Below are 23,992 nucleotides of genomic sequence, written 5' to 3'. Positions count from 1 at the left end.
TTGATAACTTATGGACTATTAGACGGGAGGTTCAAACTTCTTGCAAGTTCATCTGGAGAAGACGTCTCTAACTCCAGGTTCAAACTCTAAGTTTCAGCTAAAGTCGAATTGTAGCTAAATTGTTGATCTTGGCTTCAGCAGGTTTCTTGGCGAGGGCGGAATGTTGAACTCACTGAAAAGCCAGATAAGAAAGTTTTATAGCTCTTTGAATTGTCAGGCGTGGTTTGCCATGCAAATCACGCTTTGCGCTCTTTTTCTGTTACGCCTTGTTTACTAATTAATTTCTTTGTTTGAGAAGATTTCACCCCGAACCGAGAGGGAGGGGGGAAAGGAATGCAAGAGGAATCATTCCTCTAGTCTATTTTATTTTGGGATCCATTACTAAGTGATCTTAATAAAGATTTCTTTTAAAATAATACGTCGGTATTTTACATCTGCACCAATTACTGTTGTCAATTGATCGAAATAATAAAAACCTGTCAACTTACATTCAAACTTATATAGCTAGCACATCAATATAAGGACATCAAATAAACCTTCCTGGTCAAATCTGTGGCTATAAAGTCTTCACCAAGTTAACTCATATATGTAACTTGTGTTTCTAACTGCGTGATTAATATCAAAAGACAATTTAATCATTTAATACATTCGGACGCACTGACATTTTATACTGACATGTCACTGCTATAAATGACCACAAGGTGGCAGTGTAGTACCATGAAAATGGGAGAGTGTTTCTGGATGAATATCTGATACACTTCAATCATTTAACACATCATTGTCTATGCTTGTAACTTAGCTATTGATTAAACATCTTCAACATATATATGGGCTTATAGTTAACACATCTAGTATACTTCAAACTACATAATAGATTCATTAAAGACATTTAGAAAATATAGTTGAAAGTAGGTTTTAAAGGAATGTGAAAAAGGGAGAGATTTATGACTGTCCTGTTTCAGAGAGGGGGTAGTGATGAGACTCTGGAAAGTGTCAACAGCAGTCTTTGTTACTTCGTATTGACACATTGGTGTGTATTCCCGTCCTCACCCAATGGTGGCTGTCCCTTTTGATTAATCAGAACAGTCTGGTACTCCAAATGAAGAAAGGAGGGTGATTCCCTATATTCAGATGTGTGAAAAGTATGGATGTGTGATTGTATAGTTCATTAGTATTCCTGAGTTCTTGGGTCCTTCGCCTGATGGCTGAAAGATAAAGGTTGTTAATTGTGGAATGTGTGAGAGAGTTTCAAACCACTTCGCCGAGGTAGTATCCTGTCGTTAACTTCATGAGCTGTCCTGTGGAGACATCTCTGGCTGGCATAGACTCAACTCCTTGAGCCATGGACTGTGTCTTAATAGACACCTTTATGGCTACTTGTTGTGATAGGTCATTTGGTGTTGATTCAAGAAAGCAACAGAAAGGTTGTGGGCTTTCTGCAAATGTCTCCCTGGTATCGCTACATACTACTACATGTGTAAACAGTTACAGGCAGTAGGAGCTTTAAAACTTACTGAGGGATGAAAATAAAACCAAAAAATACACAACATCAATAACGTATGGTCACAGCACTTGTGGGCGGGGAGGGAGTGAGATAAGTTAGCAGCATCAGTCCACATAGAATGTTCTTTCAGGATCTAGACACAAAGAATCAAACATTGAATGCCAGAACGAACTGCTACATTTTGTTGCAGGCACTTAGGAGCATAAAAAATGAAAGAGATAACATGGAGGAGTACATAATGCGGAATGCATTGTGAAACCAAGTTGAAACTGCTAACATTCCACACTGGCCAAACATCTCTTTCCACTGTTGACAAGGGAAGAGTAAAAGACACAGTGGTAACTACACTAGCCACATATTTAGGACAAAAACCCTCAGGATGACTGAAAGAGGGAAACATTCTGAATGAGGCTATAAATACTACAAGCAGTCAAACACACTCTTGTAATCATTAGTGAAGTACATTTAAAAGCATCCATGTAAAACTTTATCAACCAACATATTTATACAGTAAGTCTACCATGTTTTGTCTGTAGTAACACTTAGTCAGGAGTTTACAATCCTCATATTCTTACTGTAGAGAAAAGTATCAAATAAATCATACCATACTATAACTATAATCTAAACATGCCAGCCAATCATTTGTGAAGATATCTTCGGCTTCTCCCAAAAACAGCATCAGGGGGCACAAATTGTTCTTTTTTTTTTTACAGGCAAAACCTGGATGTGGCCCATCACATCTGCTGCACCACTTGTGGGGTGGAGGCAATAAACAGGTGCAGGTGCAGTCACCTTCAATGTTATAGTCATTAAAAACACACAGTGAGTCTTGTCCATGTAGCCGGTGCCCAATGAAGCCATGTCCCAGCAGCCATAGAACTCCATTGCATTAAAAAAAAACGATTAAAAACATGTCAAAGAGCCATGCCGTTGCTCTGGGCAGCATATTTCATCATCGCAATGCACCGGGCCACTTTTTCCTCAAACAACTTAATAAACCGGCTGTAGACACGTTTGCGATCTCAGGAAAGTAGTTCCATAGTACCGAAAATAGTCCCCGGCGTAATGAAGAATTTGTTCCCATTTGAATTTGATTTGGTAATAACTACAACAGCCTGACTTTTCGTGGTAACAGTTAGCGATTTTTAAAATTGAAACTATGTCTTTGTGAGCTGTATTTCAAGGTTTTTAGCTGACAATTGGAGCCAATGGGCCTCATTCACAAAACTTTTCTTAAATTGTTCTTACTTTTGTTCTTAAGAAACATGCCTACGCAAAACCAACGTGGGATTTATGAAGCATGCGCAGAGTCTCGATTTTTGCGTATTCCAGGTGTATCTGATGATGAATGCCATTTGTTCCTTAATTGGATGCGCGTGCCTGTTGATGCTGATTAGCATAGGTAGACGCCCTGGCAACTCCATAAAAGACCTGCTGTCTGAAGGGTCGTGCGCAAATGGAAAGCATTACTGGAGTGGTGGAGAATGGCAAACAGACCCAAGAAGAAAAATTAAAACTCTGAAATAGAAGTGTTGTTGTCGGGAGTGAGAGAAAAAAATATATATACTTTTAAAAAGTGTAAGCGGTGGACTGACAGCAACTGAGAAAGAAAACATGGCAAGAAATGACTGATGCTGTCAATGCTGCAACATCAGAAACACACCTTCAATTAAATTAAAAAGAAACGGTTTGACTTACAGTTTTACTTACTAAAAAGCGAGGGTGATAGTCTAATTCCAAATAGATGCAGTTTATTAGCTTCAGGCGGAGGGCAGGGCGCTGCCAAAATGTTTGGGGAAATAATATGGAGACTGTGCTGTCAGGTGTCCAGTCATCAGCGGGGTTGGACACTGGTTTGATTCACGCAGCATCTCCATCTGATGGTAAGCTCAGACTTTAGGCTTTATAATAATACTGTTGGTTTTGACTGTAGCTCTTGACAGGAGCTACAAGGCAAAGCTGGAGTTACAGGCCTGCTTTGACTGCACTGATTGGAGCATTTTCGAGGCTGCTGCTACAGACCTGGACGATCTCACTGACACTGTGACATCTTACATCAGTTTTTGTGAGGACATGTGTGTGCCGACTAAAACCTTCTGCACATACAATAACAACAAACCCTGGTTTACTGCAGAACTCAGGCAGCTTCGCCAGGCCAAGGAGGAGGCCTACAGAAGTGGGGACAGAATCCTGTACAACCAGGCCAGGAACACACTGACTAAGGAGATCAGAGTCGCAAAGAGGTGCTACACTGATAAACTGAAAAACAGGTTTTCAGCCAACAACCCGGCATCAGTGTGGAGAGGCCTGCAGGAAATCACCAACTACAGGAGACCATCCCCCCACACTGGGGAGAACCTTCAACTGGCCAACGACCTGAATGTGTTCTACTGCAGGTTTGATAGGCCCACATTCACACCTCACAACCACTCCGACCACATCAAACAACCAACTGCACACCCTGCCACCCCCCCACCCCTCCGCACTGACCCCCCACCCCTCCACACTGACCCCCCACCTGCACTCAGGATCTGTGAAGAGGATGTGAGTAAACTCTTTCAGAGACAGAAGACCAGGAAGGCACCAGGCCCAGACGGCGTGTCACCCTCCTGCCTGAAAGTCTGTGCTGACCAGCTAGCCCCCATCTTTACACAGATCTTCAACAGATCACTGGAGCTGTGTGAAGTCCCCTCCTGCTTCAAACGCTCCACAATCATCCCGGTCCCCAAGAAACCCTCTATCACAGGATTAAATGACTACAGGCCCGTCGCCCTGACGTCTGTGGTCATGAAATCCTTCGAGAGACTGGTGTTGGCCCACCTGAAAGACATCACAGGCTGCCTGCTGGACCCCCTGCAGTTTGCCTATACCGGGCAAACAGGTCAGTGGATGATGCAGTCAATATGGGACTGCACTACATCCTGCAACACCTCGACTCCCCAGGGACATACGCAAGGATCCTGTTTGTGGACTTCAGCTCGGCGTTCAACACCATCATCCCAGAAATCCTCCGCTCCAAACTCACCCAGCTCGCCGTGCCAGCCTCCACCTGTCAGTGGATCACAGACTTCCTGACAGACAGGAGGCAGCAGGTGAGGCTGGGGAAAATCACATCCAGCACCCGGACAATCAGCACTGGCGCGTGTGCTCTCCCCTCTGCTCTTCTTCCTCTACACCTCAGGAGACCCATCTATTAAACTCCTGAAGTTTACAGACGACACAACGGTCATCGGCCTCATCCAAGACGGTGACGAGTCTGCATACAGACGGGAGGTTGAACAGCTGGGCCTCTGGTGTGGTCGTAACAACCTGGAGCTGAACAAGCTCAAAACTGTGGAGATGACAGTGGACTTCAGGAGGAGCCCCCCAGTCTGTAATAATCCAGTCTGTTCTCTGCACATCCATCACAGTCTGGTTTGGATCGGCCACCAAACAGGACAGGAACAGACTACAAAGGACAGTCAGGACTGCAGGAAAAATCATTGGTGCCAATCTGCCCTCCATTCAGGACTTATACATCTCCAGAGTCAGGAAACGGGCAGGAAAGATCACTGCAGACCCATCACACCCTGGACACAACCTGTTCCAACTCCTCCCCTCTGGTAGGTGCTACAGAACACTGTACGCCAAAACAACCAGACACAAGAACAGTTTCTTCCCACAGGCCATCACTCTGATGAACACTTAAATCGGTCATACAGTGACAGAAACTATCCCTGTGCAATAAACCTGTAACACCTACCTCATGTATATAATTACCCCCCCCCCCCCATGTATGTAATGTGTAATACCTCATGTATATAATGTAACCTGTTACACCAACAACTCCATATTTATTCCAGCATCTTTGCACTCTGCACCATTGCACTATTGTCCTTTGCTTACAAAGGATATTTGTACATAGTAGTTAAATGTTAAATGTTTAGGTTTACCTCTGTTCATCTTGTTGTCCTTGTTTTTAGCTGTATATCTATTCTGTGTAAGTATATTGAGAGCAACGAAAAACCGGAGTCAAATTCCTTGTATGTGTACATACTTGGCCATTAAAGCTGATTCTGATTCTGAGCTTTCTTCCTGCGGTGTCCAAGCACATCCAAAGTCCTTCCAGCTCAGTATGCTGCGCTCGCTCTGTGGCGGAGTGAGTGCACGTATGATAATTATATGATCGCTGAAGGTTTATTAGGTGTCGCTTTAGCAATGTGGGCAATGCATAACCTCTGTCACCTAGAGACAAACTAGTTAGTCTTGAGACTCAGGTTAATTTAACTTCCATTCAGTCCAATATGCGCCGTGTGTCTCGAGCAGCACCTGCTCGAGACGCACGACACCCTGCTGTTCTGCAGCACCGAGTCATGCCTCCTCCTGGACAGGGGAAACCACATGTAGGAGGTTTAGGTTGGCGTCACAAATTAATTGAATGTTTATGGTGTGTTATTGTTTGCGATTTAAATAGGGAAATGCGTTTGGACATGGTGCTTTGATGCGCACATCTATTGCTCCTGTGGTAAAATAAGATAGAACTTTATTGATCAATAAATAATATAATAATATATGTATGATAATATATATACACGTTAATAATTAATCACTTTAATCACTCAGGTTTCCAATTGAATAGAATTGCCTATGAATTTGTTCATATAGGCCTAGCTTTGTTAATATGGTTATTATCACCAGACTTACAAATGTAATGAAACACATTTTGTTGTTGATAATGAGGTCTGGGACTGCTTTAATAGATTTTGCTTAAAGAATAAGGCATTTTAAGTAGAAACCACTTCATGCGTAATGCCCCAGCATGTTTCCAAACACACGTAGATTTTGATCGTACCAAAGAACAAATTCAGGTAAGGAAAAAAATGATGAATGTTTGTGGAAACGTTCATAAGTACACTTTAAGATCAAATCTGATTGTACGCACCCAGCAAACAAGCCTGCACTGGCCCTGTACGGGCCCACTTAGGGCTGGCCTAAGGGCCCCCAGCGGGCTGCCCATGCAGGGCCCCTGAGAATTTGCTCATTGGCAAAACGTTGGCCCCTCAGTGCTGGCCCTGCGCGGGCAGCCCACAGGTAGCCCTCACTTAAGTGTGGGCTGCCCACTGTTCGCCCTCAAGAAGCCCAAATGTTGTGTGGGCTGCCCTCACTGGGCCCACACAGGGCCCGCACTGATTTTGCAGTTCATTTTGCAGTTCCTCAAATAACCCCCAAATTTGACATAATATTGTTTAGCTATAGTTTATTTATATAGGCCTATTGTTAATCTATATCAATAAATATTGCTTCACACTAAATACACCATTTCACACTGACTACTATAACTGAAGTACCTTTGGGAAAAATAGTTATAATATTCTATACATCTAAAATGGATGCAGTCACTGCATAACTCTAACTTCTGTATTGTTAATAATGTACAATAGTCAAAGGGATTCAAATCAATGGATTTATTACCATGTAATGCAAATGCAAAACAAATGAATAAAATAATAAGAAACAGCTTAATCAATAATATATGAACTTACGAATGTTAAGAAAACAAACAATGAATCAATCAATCAAATAAATAAATATGTATTTATGTAAATATGTATGTATGCATGCACATATGTATGTAAATGTGTATGTATGTATGTATGTATGTATAACACACAATAAGCTCATAAAATATTTTACATTGTTAGACTTAAACTCCAACAGTATATGGAGCAGTTAGACCTACAACACAAAAAAACTCTTACAGGTTAATGCAGCTACAATTTAACACTCTGAAAGGGACCATTCTTCAGAATGAGGACTTTTACTTTTGATGCTGATGTACATTTCGCTGCTAATACTTCTATACTTTTACTGAAGTAAAGTACATTTACTCAAGTGCAATTTTGAGGGATTTTGAGTATTTCCATCTAGTGAGACTTTTTTGTTTTCCTCCACTACATTTCAGAGGGAAATCTTGTACTTTTTCCTCCATTACATTTATCTGACGGCTGGAGTTACTCGTTACTTTGCAGAATAAGGTTTTACATGCAAAACACACGATAAGCTCATAAAATGTCACATTGTTAGACTTTAAACTCCCCAACAGTATATGGATTAGTAAGACCGACAACATTAAAAAACTCATACAGGTTAATGCAGCTATAATGTAACACTCTGAAAGGGACCATTCTTTAGAATGAGTACTTTTACTTTTGATGCTGAAGTACACTTACTCAAGTACTGTACTTAACTGCAATTTGAGGGAGTGGCACTAAGAGTATTACCATTCTGTGAGACTTTCTACTTTTCCTCCACTACATTTCAGAGGGAAATCTTGTTCTTTTTCCTCCACTACATTTATCTGACGGCTGGAGTTACTAGTTACTTTGCAGAATAAGGTTTTACATGCAAAACACGCAATAAACTCATAAAATATTTTATATTGTTAGACTTTAAACTCCAACAGTATATGGAGCAGTTAGACCTACAACACTAAAAAACTCTTACAGGTTAATGCAGCTATAATTTAACATTCTCAAAGGATTACATTGCAGACCGTTTCGTGGCTGCCGGCTGAAGCGATCTTGCTCAATACTGGACCAATTTCAAAAATTGTTGTCCCCTTTAGTCACTTAGACACAAAAAGATGGGAAAATAGGGTCCAGGTTGAAAAATACCGAAGTTACCCTTTAATATTTGGGAAGTTTAATTTAGCTTAATTGTTAAAAATATAACGTGTACAGATGAAGACATCCATTTTGGTTGGTTATTTTATAATGCACTGTATTATTACATTTTCATCATAAAAAAAGTGCAACTCCCGCATTTTGTAATAACCACCACAATATGTAATAATTTATCACAAAATGCGGGGAAATTTATTACATATTGCGTTCAAGCTGTGTATTACAAAATGCGGCAGATTATTACAAAATGCGGGTGTTATTACATAATGAAGCAGTGATGTAAATAGGTGCGCATCCTGCGTCTCTGATACGTTAAAATCCGAAAGGACGCAGTAAACTCACTATTGACGCACTCTATTTTTTCCTAGAAAATAGTCTCAATCATCACGGGAGAGACTTAATGCCCTTGCTGGGCCTGCATCCAATGCTACTTTCGCTGCACAGATTTCATTTCAACAAGGCTACAAACTTGGTAATTGGTAAATAAACTCACGTGGATGCTGTTTTCACTCATGTCGATGATGACCCGATGATGCTTTACCGTCCAGCGGACGCGCCATGTTGAAAAAAAAAGCTATCCAACGGCCACAAATTTTCTCACCGTCTGCGCATTTATCTCGCACATATCTCCCGTTTTGTTCAGTTTCAATGAGTGAAAGGAAAACGTTTTAAAATGCCACCAAAGAAAAAGATCAAACATATTGCCGGCCAACAAACTATTGCAGGTAGGGATGTACCCGAATCCGAATACGTTATTCGGGAAAGCACAGATAGGCTAATGCGATGGAAACAGATATTTCTTCTACCCGAAGTTGCTCGTTATTATTCGGGGGAAAAAAGCCATGATTGACATGTCTGTGCGTCAGCCACTATGTTTCTTCAAATCGATTGATATCATTGTGGATGGCCACAAGATAAAAATGCCCATTCTGTTTGCAACATAGGACTTTGATTTCACTAACTAGTCGTTTCATTTACTACACATTAGAGGTCTGCAACCCGACCCGAACCCGACGGGACCTGAGACTGTAACGTGCTTGGTCGGGTCTTAGCTTACATTAGCTTTGTGCTTGTTAGCTTTAGGGAAGTAGGCTAACGTTACTCCCATGGATGTATTAAACTGGATAGCATGACAGAGCGAGATGACGTCAGTATTGGGTAGGAGTAGTTGGTAGTAGCCTACTCAACCTGTTGCTGTAACTCAGTCTCAGTAAAAAAAACAAGGAGCGCCACCCATTGACTTAACCTGTTACTGCAACCAAACAATGTTCCAAAAGCATAGTAGGCATATTTGCGACTGTTACAACTGTATGTCGGGGTACTGTGTGTGGTAAGCAATTTCTTAATATGCTAGCCTCTTCAATGATTGTATTTTTAACCTTATATGCATAGGTGCATAAGTTTTAGACCCCACCGCCTGTTTGTTTGCTAATATCTTTGCAATATTTTTTTGCCGGACCACTGAGTGAAGCCGGCCAATAATAGTATTTGTCCTAACTGACTGACTGACTAACTCCCTATTGTTGAAACGTGCATGCGCGACTTTCCCATACAAGGCTCTTCTGTGGCACACGACCACAATATCGCCACGGCTGTCACAAAATCAAAAGTTGCGAAATGTATAGAAAAACTCTTTGAACAGATCTTCACCTCAACATCTGGGACTCCTTCCAATACATCAAGCTGGCTTCAGAAAACACCAATCAACTACCGACAACATTCAAATTTCAATAAAAAACAACACACTCTGGCTGCCTTTTCTGATATAGAAAAAGCATTACACAAACTATAACTATAACAGACTTTTATTCAAACTGGCAAATTTAAACCTCAAACTCCCTTACTCCATTCTTAAAGGAATAGTTCGGTATTTTGAACCCTGGGCCCAAATAACTTTTCCGTCATGATTAGTAGAAACCACAACTTTGCTAGCCGCCTGCTCCATCCATCCAATTTTTATTTTATGAACCTGTCCCAGTGTTCATTAGAATGGATATTAACTTAAGATATGATACCTTTGTTCACAGCCCTGTAAACAGGACTCTGAGCAAACTTTGGGTGTTGATACATAAAGGGACTGGTCTGTGACATTGGCCATGTTCTTTTTTAGTAGAATCTGATTGTTATAATATGGAGAATAAGTTGGGTTTTCGATGCTAAAGCTTCAACCTTTAATAAAACATTGGCATACAAAGATTTAAGGTCTAACCTGTCTCTCCCATTGTGTCTGTCTCTCTCCTGTTGTCTCGCTCTCTCTCTCCCGTTGTGTCTCTCTCTCTCCTGTTGTCTCACTCTCTCTCCCGTTGGGTTTCTCTCTGTCTCTCTCCTGTTGTCTCGCGCTCTCTCCAGTTGTGTGTGTCTCTCTCTCCTGTTGTCTCGCTCTCTCCTGTTGTCTCACTCTCTCCTGTTGTGTCTCTCTCTCTCTCCTCGTCTCGCTCTTTCTCACGTTGTGTCTCTCTCTCTCCTCTTGTCTCGCTCTCTCTCCTGTTGAAAGGTGGACTGATAAAATGACACGCAGACGACTGTAATGTTAACATTTGTTGGTAAGCAAAAAGTTATATGACATACAAACTGAGAGACACATTGTCACATTCTGAGTCAAAAGGTCTCCAATGGACTAACAGTCCAACATTATTATTCTGGCCCCTGTAGTTCGGCTGAGTTTGTTTATGGGCGTTTAAGTTGTAATTGTCATATTTCCGACGGTACTTGAAGGCACCTCGAGATCGCTAAACATCCAGAATGTGGTTTTGTGGTTGAAATATCCTACAAATGAAAGAAGTATCTTGTTGGCATGGAAATGGTGACAGTTATTCTGTAGAGCGGCGGACTTCTTCCCTCTTGCAGTTAGTTTGTAGAAGCATTGTCTGTAAGTAAAATAATTCATAACCTACTTACCCTTTGATTTAGATATTTATATGGACTATCGTTTTACGGGGTATTTACGTGTTGTCATGACAACTGTATGTTTATCGGTTCTGTGTAACCGATCTTGCTAAGAGGGATATGATTTGTATACGGTAGCATATTTCAGGGTTTGTAACAATATTATACCTCACGTAAATACATGTTGTTCGGCTAGTGAGAATTAAGCTTTGTGTTCAGCATACTTATACTTATAGCTTGTTTGTTTCTTTGTTTCAGTTTTACTCTGTTTCTACTGTATCGACGAACTGGTGCTAATAAATCAACTGTCAACACTACAGCTACTGGAAGGAGTTTATCTATCTGTTAAGCCTAAGAAGGGGACTCTTTTGCGAGGACAGAACAATTATTCTAATTGTCAATCATTTCCATCTGTACCCAAAGTTGCTGCAGGTTCCAGAAAGTCAAACCTAAGACTTTATAAGACCTTTTTAATGCCTCCTGGAATTTAATTTAAGACTAATTTAAAAACCAAAAATAACCTAAATAAAAGGGCGGTATAAGAACATATAAGAAAGGACAACTCGAAATTAATTGTTAAGGGACATGAAGTCCAATTGTGTTTAGCAAAGCAGATATGATTAGGGCTGCAGCTATTGATTATTTTAGTAATCGAGTATTCTACCGATTATTCCATCAATTAATCGGATAAGAAATACTTTTGCTTTATTAAAGAGCAATAGTAAATATACAAAAGAGAAAAGCTGTCCGCACGAAGCTGTCCATACGACACTGTGATTTACTGAAAACGAGGTGAAATAATAATTATTATTGATATTTATTACTAGGCCTAAATATCATACAAGTTCATAAGACTGGCTAATGTACATTTATTTACTATGTTGAAGGGTTGCCCTACACCTGCTGACCCTACTCACTGCAATCAAACTAAACTGAATATACCTGCTGTATTGGACTGGTGCATTTTAGGCTCCAATTGCTACTTACACCACCTGATATTTTGCTTGTGTGACTATCATAATAATAACATGAATGAAGCTCAGGCTTTCACAAATTGACTGCAGCATTTTATTTTCTGTGGTTATTTTCTTGAGCAAAACTTAGCTAACTTAGGGACATCATAACTAGCCACCATATTGATTTACGTTCTTAACTAGCCATTACATATAGCCATAATTAACGTGCATTCTTTACTAGCCTTCATCTCATCCCGTTTTAATATTAAGTGCTGACTCTGCCCACCCGGGCCAGTTTCGGCGTACGCCGGTAGCAATTACAAGTGGAACCTATCCTACAGTCCCTGCTCTCAGCGGAGGGAAGGAGCTACGCTGTGTGTGGGAAGCACTGTGATCGTCAGACCTCTCTGGATTAGACAAGCAAGTAGAGAAGACCGGCATCAGCCGAACCAATTTATTGCCAAATGCTTTGGGATTCAACACATTAACATTGCTTCTCATGGTCAGAAAAAGTCGGCAGATTTGTCGCTTTTGAGAAATAAAGTCGCCAGGGGGGTCTGAAAAGTCGCTAAGTCTAGCGACAAAGTCGCCAAGTTGGCAACACTGGATCCGAAACTTTGGACACTTTCTGTCGTTTTCTCTGGCCTGTCTCTTCTCTTCGCCCCTCGCTATTTTCTCTCTCTTTCTCCAGCGCATTGTGCAACAGTAATAATCATCCGTGCGAAACACTGAGTGTGTATATAGTTATATGGATTAAACGAAGCTTCGATGCAAAGAATTTGCATCGATGATTTTTAGTAATCGAGTTACTCGAGTTTCTCGAGGAATCGTTTCAGCCCTAGATATGATGCATTTTACGGCAAACACTGTTCTGGATCACTGTTGTAGCGGTTCCTGAGGCTTCTCCCCAAGGAAGAATTTTTTTATAAAACAACCCTCATTTCCTCTTTCTTGCTCACCTATCTTTCCATTCCCTTGTCCTACCACTGTGTGACTCTGTGATTATGATAATAATTATTCACAAAGGTTAAGAGGGGTAGCTAATTATTCAGTCTTGATTTAGACCTAAATACAAATTTAGCATTGCTAGGTGTTACTAGCAAGATCACTGCTGATGTGAGTCTATTCTGACATACTGTAGCTGTAACAGGTAGATAGATAGGTAGATAGATAACTTTACTCAACTCTAGCCTACTAGTTCTTGTCCAACTTTACCTCTCCACCTCGTCATCTCCTGTCTTTCTCTTCCTTGATAAGATAAACACTAAACTCATCTGAAAGACGAAGTGGGGAAAAGTCATGTTTCATCTGATTTAGCCAAGAAGGTCTAATGTGAGGAAACTTGACCTACAGGAGAGTCTTCAATTTATCAAACGTTAAGTTTTGCTGATTGTCACAAAAATTGCTATCAGGAACTGTTAGCTAATCCCTTCTCTATAGCTAATTCTTGACTGTAAGGAAGCTAGCAAAGCCAACAGAAGACTTGAAGTACCGTAGAGCTAGATTTGGTGGGGCAGAGAGGTAATTTCTTCAAAAATTACTGCAAATTTAAGTCAGTTTCCCGTTATTTAAGTATTGTCATCGACCAAGGGAGATTTAACTATAACATTACTGAGGCCGATTTTATTTAACACTTGGTTACCTCTCTCTCAGCTCAGCTGTCTTTCTCTGCTGCGCTTGCCTGTTTGACTGAGAACGGCGATCAAGTGGAGAGGAGAGGAAAGGAGAGGAGAGCAGAGAGGAAAGGTGCCTGTGTGGCGCAGCGCGCGCTCCTGGCCACCTGCCAGCACAGCCTAGCCTAGTTAAGGGTCCATTTTCGGCAAAAAATTATAATATTTTAAAACTATTTTTGCCATGGCGGGTCATGATCTTACTGGGGTGGGCCGGCGTGGTAAAATATACAATACAGGGGAAACAGGGTGAAAAAATAAGACCGCTTTATTTATTTTAAGCCTGGTTTAAGCTAAATCAAAGTAGCTAGTTAACACTAGCTAAATCACAACGGCTTTATTCTAGTTTTCGCTCGACAAAAAACATGTAATGGTCTGAATTAGCTAAATCCCTTTTACTCAATGGCAATCACAGTACAACACTACACTGCACTGCTGACAAATATTTGCTGTTAAACGTCAAAGTTCAAGAAAAAAAGTTAAAATTAAAACTTACCTCAAGAGAACATTCTGGATGACCGCGAAACTTTCCGTGCTCTCGTGCTCGTAGGCAGCATGATATGGCAAGAGGCTTCAGTGCGTAGTGATACACTGGCGTTCTTCAGCAAACAAAATAGTTCCAATGAGGTGAATCAAGTATCGGGAATACAGGGGGTATGGCCTCAGAAATGACCATAGAGATGAATTAACACCTCTGTCACAGTCTCAACAAAAATTCTTCTTCTCTTCTTCATTCTGTGGAAGCGTACCTGCCGGGAATCGACCTCAGGTTTCCCGACTGAGAGTCTGCAATCTAACTCCCTGCGGCATTCTTTTGGTAACCCACGTGACTAAAAGTGGTGAACTGACTGACCGATAATGTGAGTCCCTGCTGTCGCGGGGCTAAAAATAAATAGGTGGTAATTATAGGTGCCTCAAAACAGACTAGAATATTAAAAATGACTAGAAATATTTGCTTTATGCAGCATGGAATGATAGTGGGTGGAAATGGAAATTTGTGATAACCAAGCTGGTTAGTTGCTAGACAAGATCAATCAATTAATAAAAAGAAAAATTCTGATAATTTGACTGAGGTCTGGTTTTCAAAAAAAGAGCTGTACTGTAAACAACAGTATATCTTTCATCTCGTGCTCGTAGGCAGCATGATATGGCAAGAGGCTTCAGTGCGTAGTGATACACTGGCGTTCTTCAGCAAACAAAATAGTTCCAATGAGGTGAATCAAGTATCGGGAATACAGGGGGTATGGCCTCAGAAATGACCATAGAGATGAATTAACACCTCTGTCACAGTCTCAACAAAAACCTAAACTGAATATTATGAGCTTCACAAAGAAATCAAACCCCTTAATTTTATCCCTGAAATGTCCTTAATTTCTCATTACATGCATTAATTATCCATAAAAAATAACATAGCTTTAGTAGTAGTACTTTAAGTAAAGATAGTATCATGAGTTTTTAAGGGACTTATTCATGAGTTGCTTCGCGGAGACACTAGAAATTAAGGTTTTTTTTTATGCCTTTTGTGCAGGTTTACAGGTTATTAATGAGTTATTAATGAAAAGTTCATGTCTCGCTGAATGTTACATTAAATTAGAAAGTAAGCAGTCAAATATTAAGGAGAGTTTAAGGAGATTTTGATGGATCTCCTACATTAATAACTCCCTTAACTCATTTTAAGGGGGTTTTGTATGAATTAAGGGGTGAATTAATGTAAATGTAAGGTTATTTTAAGGGACTACTGGTTTGTACAGGATTGTATTATATTGTTAGGTGTCTCTGTTATTTCCCTGTACTTGAAAGGTGTTTTGTTGTTGGGTATGGTTAAAACTTTTGTGCGTTGCGTTGTGTGTTGCTTAAAAGGTTTTTATTACTTGGCCCTGTTTGCTGCTATTTATTTTTCTCTGGCAAGCTGCCAACTGAGGCCAGAAGACGAAAAAATATCAAAACTGGCAAAAAAGGATAAGATGGTCACAACCTCAAACAGGAGTTGCCTTCAGAGGACTATGTTAACCTAAACCTCTAATTACCTTAAATTAAAAAATATATAGGCTATATATAAAAAAAAAATTAAAAAAATGAATGTGGGCTGCCAACACAAAACCCGCGTGGGCCCAGAGGTAGAAAAGTTGTAGAAAGCTGTGTGGGCTTTCTGTGGGCAGTTCGCTAGTGTGGGCTGCCCACAGAAAGCCCGCAGGGAGCCCAAAGGAAAGGTTCTGCTGTGGGTCTCGCCAGGGCAAGCCCGCACTGGGCCCGTTTGGGTTTGGTGTGGGTCGGCCCTAGCCCACAGTGCCCACAAAAAGCCCGCACGGGCCCCGCAGGGGCTTGTTTGCAGCAGAGCCATATAGCGACTTTCTTGACTTGCAAAATTATCTTTTAAATTGACAAAATATCATATGTGTAAGTCATGGCACAATTCAAATGGGATCAAACAATTATTTGTCTCTCGCCGTTGACTACCGTACATATTTTTTCCGAAATAAGGTCCCATGGGGGACAGCGGAAGGGGAGGGACTTAGGCTCTCTATAAAAGAAGGAAGGGTCATTACGTCATGTGACAGCATTCGAATTTTGCATTGGTGCCAGACTTTGGTGCCACTTCTATTGAAGTTAATGGGGCGGGCATGGCAAGTCCCACTATAACCCATCATATCTGTGTTGTTTCACCTTTGACTGAAAAATGCTTCCACAAAATAAAAAAAAACACATTACATGATGTTGACTGATGTTTTTTATCTAAATGTGCGCGTTCGTTTTCCTTGCTATTGGTCTCCAAACAGATCATGGCTCTGTCCAGCAGCTGCATATAGCTCAACTCAAGCCCCTGTTCAGTCTCAACAGAGGAGATGGCGATCCCATTCACCTCAATGTCGGCCAAACTGAAAGTTTTCACACTTGGCACCAATGTGCGTTCACGCGCTACACAGTGATGTAATGACCCTTCCTTCTTTTATAGTTTCCTTGGTTGACGGCTAAAAACGGTATGTGGGAAGTCAGAAAGTAACGGGAGTAGAGCAAACGCATTGTTGATTTTGTTATTTTCATAGGATTTGTTGACGGTAAGCAATGCATTAAAAAACACCAGCCTTATCCTTTAAGTATTCAATGGCGTTTGTGTTGATATATATTATATTATAATATTAGATTTATAAACTGGGCATAATTACCACTTATCAATGATGTATTTCCATTTCTGCTTGTGTAGGCTTTGTGCTTGATTTCACGCTTTTGGATGTGCGGCTAAAACAACTAAAACGGAAACAGTGTGGACACAAACTCACATGCTGCTCATGTGCTGCTGACATGATCGGTGTAGACTTGGTGTAGTCTTTTTTGCCAAGATGCATTTGAAGAAACAGGGAACTTGATGGAATGCTGATATCATAAATCTATGGAGTGGAAGCAGCAGGCTCCATCAGGTTGTTAATTTGAAGACAGAGTGGACAATATTCTAGTATAACCTCATTTGAACTATGCTAGGGGCCAATTTACTTAAAATACCACTATATTCATCTGCATTTCATATTAATTTAATATTAATTAAACTAGTAATTGTTAGCTACTGTGTAATTTTATAAATATATATGGATGAGCAGGTGCAACATTCTTACTATAAAAAACTGAACTATATATGGTGGCATTAAAAACGTTACATTTGTGTGTCCTGGTGGCTCATCTGGCTAACAACTGATAGGAAAAGGCAAACGCACAGTATGTAGGCCTACAGTGTAAGTGGTCACAAAGAAGTTGCATCTCTATTTCAGGTAGCAACTCTAACCTTTTCACTTATAGCTCTGAATCAAACCATGTGGTTTGTTTTTTCCAGGAGTTCAACATTCCAGACCTTTTCACCAGCAGAGGAGGACCATGTGATAGTGACAACCTCATTACTGACGCCCAGTATGCCAGGGTCAACAAGCCTACCAGGGCCATGAGGAAGGAAAATAAATCTCCTTATGTCAATGTCGAAACCCTGCCACAGCAGCAGGGGGTGACAGATGCTTCTGTCCCAAGGGATCTGGGATATTGGAGGTTGGAGTCTCTTCATACCTATGAGGAGACTCCTCATTTAGACCAATGGGAACAGAAGTCCCATGAGGAGATTGGCTTTTATGCTACTGGAAGGTGGCGAGACACTGAAGCGAATGCAGGTGAGAAGTAACAGACAATAGTATTTGTTTCGGGGAGGTTCAGTCTAGGAATGACTTGGAGAAAAAGATCCAATCCATAATCATCTCATTACAGCAACTACCAATCCACAAGGATTGGTAGTTGCTGTACACAAAATTGTGTTTTTAATTCATTCTGACCCTCATGGTTAAACAAGACTAAGAGTCTATCAGCCCTGCGACACTGAATTCTGTGGAAGCGTACCTGCCGGGAATCGACCTCAGGTTTCCCGACTGAGAGTCTGCAATCTAACTCCCTGCGGCATTCTTTTGGTAACCCACGTGACTAAAAGTGGTGAACTGACTGACCGATAATGTGAGTCCCTGCTGTCGCGGGGCTAAAAATAAATAGGTGGTAATTATAGGTGCCTCAAAACAGACTAGAATATTAAAAATGACTAGAAATATTTGCTTTATGCAGCATGGAATGATAGTGGGTGGAAATGGAAATGGAAATTTGTGATAACCAAGCTGGTTAGTTGCTAGACAAGATCAATCAATTAATAAAAAGAAAAATTCTGATAATTTGACTGAGGTCTGGTTTTCAAAAAGAGCTGTACTGTAAACAACAGTATATCTTTCATAAACCATGTTGTGCTTCTTTGATTCCATGGAAGGGTTTAGCCCTTCCATGTAAATGCATTTAAAATGTCTTTGTCACAGTAGTCCTAACATGACATCTCCCCTAATCTCAGCATGCACTCAACATCACATATACTCAGAGGTAAACCTGAGAGGGACTAGAGGAGACCCTGCTCATATAGCTGCCCAAAGCCTGCCTTCAAGGACAGGACAGGATGCAAATGCTCAGGTAGGCTACAATTGAGTTATATGCTTAGGGTTATATGCTTATATAACCCTAACCCTAAGAAGTGACAAATATCGACAAGAGATTGTTTAATTTAGAAGCTGTTTAGGTTTGTTTACATTTGCAATGTAAGTGTTAAGAGTGAAAAGGGAAAATAGGCTATATTTTGAGTTACAATGTACTGAACAATTTGCAAAAATGTTCAAAATGTACATCATGTGTCTTTCAAAATTGAACCTGACTCAATACTACTTGTGCATCAAAGCACTAACCTTTTACCATCAATTAATCACTGTTATTGTCTCAACCCAAAGCATTAGCTCTCAGTAATCCTTCAAATCCAACATGCTGAATTTTCAGTATCATTCCAGTTTCAAGTTTTTTATACATTGCTCATTATTTTCTAGTGACGTGCAGATCCTGTGATGGTGATCTCCATCTCAACATGCAGCATGTCTGCTGACAGTAACCTTTGACCAATGACACCACCTAACCCCAAACCCTCGCTGTGAATACAATATGCATTTTACTGCACATATGTTACACGTATCGAAATTCTATAAAGCCTTTCAATGAACTATTCATTCCAACTAGTTTTTATTGCCTTTCTATTGTCGCTGGATATAGTAAACAGCAAAATTAGGGTTAAAACAAAAGGTTAGTCAGGTCAGAAAAAAAATATTTACTGGATTGCCATTTCAGGCCACAAGGCAATATAAACTAGAAAGTTTGAAAGGGTGTGCAGACATACTATGTCCACTATATATACACACACTGATGCCTTGTTTGTCTACAGTACTAGAACTTGTAATCATATAATGTTGGTGTGTTAAATCATTTAATTCAAAAGACTTGACACCACCATTGGACTGCAATGCAGATTCATTGTTACACAAAAAAGACTGCACAAAATCAAGTGATAACCTTCAGGCAGCTACAATTGTTTGTGGTCCCCTGCGGTGTAAAATGTTACAGAAACTGACTGAAAGCTCAAACTACTTACAGAAATAATGTAAAACCTTGTAACATTTCAAAAAAAGATTGTTTCAACAATAAAATAAATCAGACACACGTTTGTAAAAACCCAGCTTGTTTTAATTGTTTTTTAGTTGCACTCTAGCTAGACAGAGAATGCAGTTTTATAAGTAATCAACTTGAGGATCTCAATCAAATAATTACAAAATAAAATACCAATTAATGTCACTAATACGCTGGTGGTTGTCATCTCACATGAACCCAGTATCTGTACTATGAATGTGTAAATATGACGGGATGACCAATGCTGGTAAAGCCCAGTCCATTATCCATAGATTACAATGGTTTAATGGTAAATGGACTGCTAAAGTTTTTTGTGAATTCACTACACCAGCGTAGGAACTAACCACCAAAAAGAAGGTTTTCACATTACTCTTGGTGTTGTTCTTCTAATGCTGATCCAAAATGCCATTAATTACTTGCTTTTTTCAAATAACCAAGTTCCTTGATCCCTGTGTGAGTTTTATTTGATCTTTCACCCCCAATATGGGTTATTAAGATATTCAAATAGGCCATTCTGTCCATCCATGAGTTCCACCCCCAATCCCTGATTCTTCAACCCAGCGGGGCATCTTCAGTTTTTCTTGGCCTTTGGTGAGTCATACTTCCTCTTGCTGGAGTACCAGAGGAGCAGTGGGATGCCGATGGAGGGCAGGGTCATCACACCGAATGCAGCCCAGTCCAGCTGGAGAAGGGGCAGGTGGGAAATCAAGTGAGGTTACAGGCTGAAGGGGCTGATGTAGTATTCCATTTTAAGGGAACAAAGCAGTGTCATGAATGTGTGAGGCATTTTGAATGCACTACTTACATAGTGAGGAGAGAAGCGCCGGTCAAACTCCCTCTGAGCCAGGATGCCTCCCTGGCCAGGGGCACTGGTGTAGCCAACCTGCAGGAAGGACAAGATGCTTCAGCTCATATAAATTTCAACTGCATCCAGTGGAATATGGAGATGTCAGGTGCTGTTAGATCCATGAAGGGAAATTAACTTATCTTACCACAACTTGCCCTCCCTCTTGGGCCAGGTAGCTGACAGATGCAGAGGTGAAGTTAAAGTAACCGGCCTTCAGGGGGCGCAATACCACAGTATGAGAGACATTACTGGCACTGAGAGTGCAAGGGTTAAGGTAGACCACAGTTTGAAAAACAGGGATAAGACTGAAACAAACCAATTCAGGTAAATATAAACAATTATGTGGTGATGATTTCAGCTCTACTGACAAAGGTTCTGGATGAAGAGTTAATTTCAAAAGCTGAAGAATCAATCAATGCAATATTTGAATTCAAAATTGCTATTGTAATAATTAGAAGACCCTGAAATAATGTAGCACTTATAATGGCCCAGGTTGGGCATTCAGGTTCAATGATACGGTGCAATCCTGTCCCATTTGACATTCAACATTCCTGAAACAATCCCGAAATCTTCTGGGGGGAAGGAATCGTCTGACAGCTCAACCTCCAAGGCAGCACTGTAGAGCAGAGACGTACAAGAAGAAAACAAACAATGAGATATACAAGGAGTGCAGCCAGCTGCAAACTAGTAGTGTTGGTCATTACAAGTCACTTTGCTGATTCATGTGATTTTGTTCAGTTCAGTACAAAGATTCAGATCCACTTCTGTTCAGGGTCTATTGTTGGTTTTGCTGATGGTTTCGTTCATTCCTGTCATAAGCACTACAATTGAAAGCATCTTTCCACACATAATCCTTTCATATTATTCCTTGGGTACTAGCTGTAGTGGTAGTGATAGTCAACAGTTTATCAGTACAAGATAGTCAGTAGTTTATCAGTGGTTCCGGCACTTTCAGTAACTTTTTTTTAGGCTACGTTTAGTGACGATTGAGGTCTTGTCTCATTAACTGAGACATGATACATTAAATCATTAAACACTTAAGTTTTATTACGGTAGATGGAAGTCATTCAAATGCCAATTCACCTCTCCAGCTCTGACAATTTTGTAATGTTGGATACGTTATGCCTTTACAACAAGGTTTTAAACAGGAAAGTGTATCAAAAATGGTGGCTAGGCTATCGTTAATTATAACGATTCACACCGCAGCTATGTTTTTGCCAGCTGACAGTTGGTGCTTTCAGTCACCTGTAGGGGGAGCCCACTATGTAGAGTTGTAGACTGAGTTACTGATTCAGTTGACATTAGTGTACTGCAATCCTGCCCCTTGACCTGGTCACTCAATTGTGATAGGCTGCTTCATATAGCCAGCCTGTGGCATCATAGGTTGCTCCAACACAGCAGGATTTTTTAATTAAATCTTTCAGAGTGGTGATTCGGTACTCTCAGTTCATTACAAAGATCTGTTCCTCAGCGTTATCTATTAGTTGGCTATTTAGTTGGCTGCAGAAAAATAACCAACCTCAAAAAGTTAATTCAAAATGTTACAGGAATTCCTTTAAGTCCTATAAAATGCTGCTTCTCCAAAACTAAATTGTTAGAACAGCACTGAAGAAAAAACTAAATAAAATCTGTTTATCAGCTAGACAAAGTGGACAGAGCAGACCTACAAAATCTTGGTTTCCCACTTGCATCCACTACCTTGAATTTAAAAAAGTGAACAATGACCACAAATGTATTTTTCTTAGTTCCATTTTCCACCAAAGTGAGCTTCTCTCTAGTTAATGATTCAGTTAAACCCTGTTTTGTCCAACAGGGAGAATTATATTCAGAATGTTCATTCATCTTCTCTACTTGCTAAATCCTTTTCTGGGTAGTGGGGACGTACACAATGTCCCTGAGGTTATTTACGTTTTCACTAAATCAATGTCAAACAAAAAATGAAGTCAAGGACACAGCCAAGCCTATACAGAAAAGTGATCTGCACAGAAGAGCATCCCAGCGTACTCCATATGCTCCTCACCTGGTGCCCACATTGTAGATGTTGTACTGCAGGGTGAGGTCGCGGCCCTCCACAGCGTAGCGGTTCAACAGGGACTTGGAGGCCAGCAGACGGGCTCCCTCCTCTCCTGATCCCAGCCCAAGCAAGGCCAGCACAGCAAAGATATACAGCGTCCTCATCTGGCAAGAAATTAGGTTGTAAGTCTCCATTCAAAACCTGACAAACTATTTTAGAGATGGACCCATAATGTTACCATGACAAACTCATCCTGGATGTTACTTAACCCTAGCCAACTAACGTTAGCAATTTGCCAGAATAAAACCGCCAGGGCAAATTCACTTCTGTACATTTAAGGCATTTTTGCAGAAACAGTAACTAGGTTAACGTTATTTTTGACTATTGACGTTGAATAACTATTAACCTAGCAAAAATGGCTAACGTTAGCCTACGTGTACAATCTAACCTCTGTATATCTCGTCTTAAATTAGCTGTTAACTAGAATAGCAACCACAGCCCTTCTCTTGGCAAAGATGAAAGCTACTGGAAGTGCAAAAACGAATTATGTTTCTTGCTGGCTTCTCCAAAAGTCCAAACAAGATGCTGCTAGCTGGAACATTATGCTAACCATTACGCTTACGTGTACTTCACGGGCCATGGCAGACTTCAATCGCATAGAATTAGAGACTTTAGAGATTTTGATTTTACATCAAACAAGGAAAGATGAAAATTCTGGTAATATTACTGATTTACTTGGTTTTAAAATACCAAATCGGATAAATTAGGATTGGTAAAGTAAAAAAAAAAAAAGCATCAATAGAAAAGACAGACTGTTACCGTTGACAATTTCTCTCCGAGTCCTTCCCAGGTCTGTAAGGAGCTGGAGCCGCGCATGCTCAGTAGCTTTCAGCTGGTGTTTGAATGACGTGTATTGAGGAGAAACTCAGAGCAGGCTTGATAGCGCACCTGGTGTCTTGGAGGAAATGCTACATTAATAGTGGCTTTGTGCTAACTTACTTGATGTGAAAATTTAACCCCACTTTATATTGTAAAAAGTCTGACAATATGATGGACTAAGTTTTAACAATAATCTATTCCCAGGGATTACTTTTTGAATTTTGTCTTCACAATATCATCAGACTTTCTTCTTCTTCTCATTGAAGTTGCGGCAGTTTAGATGCATCTAGGCATATTACTGCCCTCCACAGGATGATAACAACTACAGCATCCCGCTTCCTCATTTCCTTCCACTCCAGCACGACCAGGGACCCAGACAAATCTCACCTCACAACCCAAGTTTACAAGTAAACAGAGTAGTAGTAGTAGTATTGGTAGTAGTAGTAGTAGTAGTAGTAGTAGTCTTTCATAAATTAAATCAGGATGATTATCTTAGGACCTACTGTTTAAAGCCACCAAGGCAGCTGCAGAGTCTGAGCAGATGACTCTGCAGATTGGTCTT

At 40.5% G+C, this 23,992-nt stretch overlaps 2 protein-coding genes across 6 annotated transcripts in view; one reads left to right on the top strand and one right to left on the bottom strand.

Moving 5' to 3' along the window:
- The window catches only part of LOC139929297 (SH2 domain-containing protein 2A), a 49,472-nt gene extending 29,748 nt beyond the window's left edge, over positions 1-19,724 (top strand). For all 4 annotated transcript variants that reach the window (XM_078290234.1, XM_078290233.1, XM_078290232.1 and 1 more), the window contains 3 exons: positions 17,502-17,826; positions 18,540-18,655; positions 19,060-19,724. In XM_078290234.1, coding sequence (XP_078146360.1) covers positions 17,502-17,826; positions 18,540-18,655; positions 19,060-19,062 — 444 coding nt within the window. In that variant the 3' untranslated portion in view covers positions 19,063-19,724. The remainder of the gene's footprint in view (positions 1-17,501; positions 17,827-18,539; positions 18,656-19,059) is intronic.
- Position 19,725: 1 nt separating this feature from the next.
- Positions 19,726-23,419, bottom strand: ssr2 (signal sequence receptor, beta). Of its 2 annotated transcripts, none has more exons than XM_071922149.2 (6): positions 23,371-23,419; positions 22,558-22,715; positions 21,055-21,153; positions 20,683-20,791; positions 20,496-20,573; positions 19,726-20,372 (listed from the first exon to the last, which is right to left on the bottom strand). In XM_071922149.2, the coding sequence occupies exons 2-6, from the start codon at positions 22,713-22,715 to the stop codon at positions 20,262-20,264; spliced, it is 555 nt and encodes a 184-aa protein (XP_071778250.1). In that variant the 5' UTR covers positions 23,371-23,419; the 3' UTR covers positions 19,726-20,261. The 2 variants fall into 2 exon arrangements, with proteins under 2 accessions (XP_071778250.1, XP_071778249.1); XM_071922148.2 differs by lacking the exon at positions 23,371-23,419 and adding an exon at positions 23,174-23,335.
- Between the last annotated feature and the right edge of the window lie 573 nt (positions 23,420-23,992).

This window comes from Centroberyx gerrardi, chromosome 19 (assembly GCF_048128805.1).
Source record: "Centroberyx gerrardi isolate f3 chromosome 19, fCenGer3.hap1.cur.20231027, whole genome shotgun sequence".
NCBI lineage: Eukaryota > Metazoa > Chordata > Actinopteri > Beryciformes > Berycidae > Centroberyx > Centroberyx gerrardi.
Note: the sequence above shows the minus strand (reverse complement) of the source record. Positions and strands in the feature narration are given on the sequence as shown.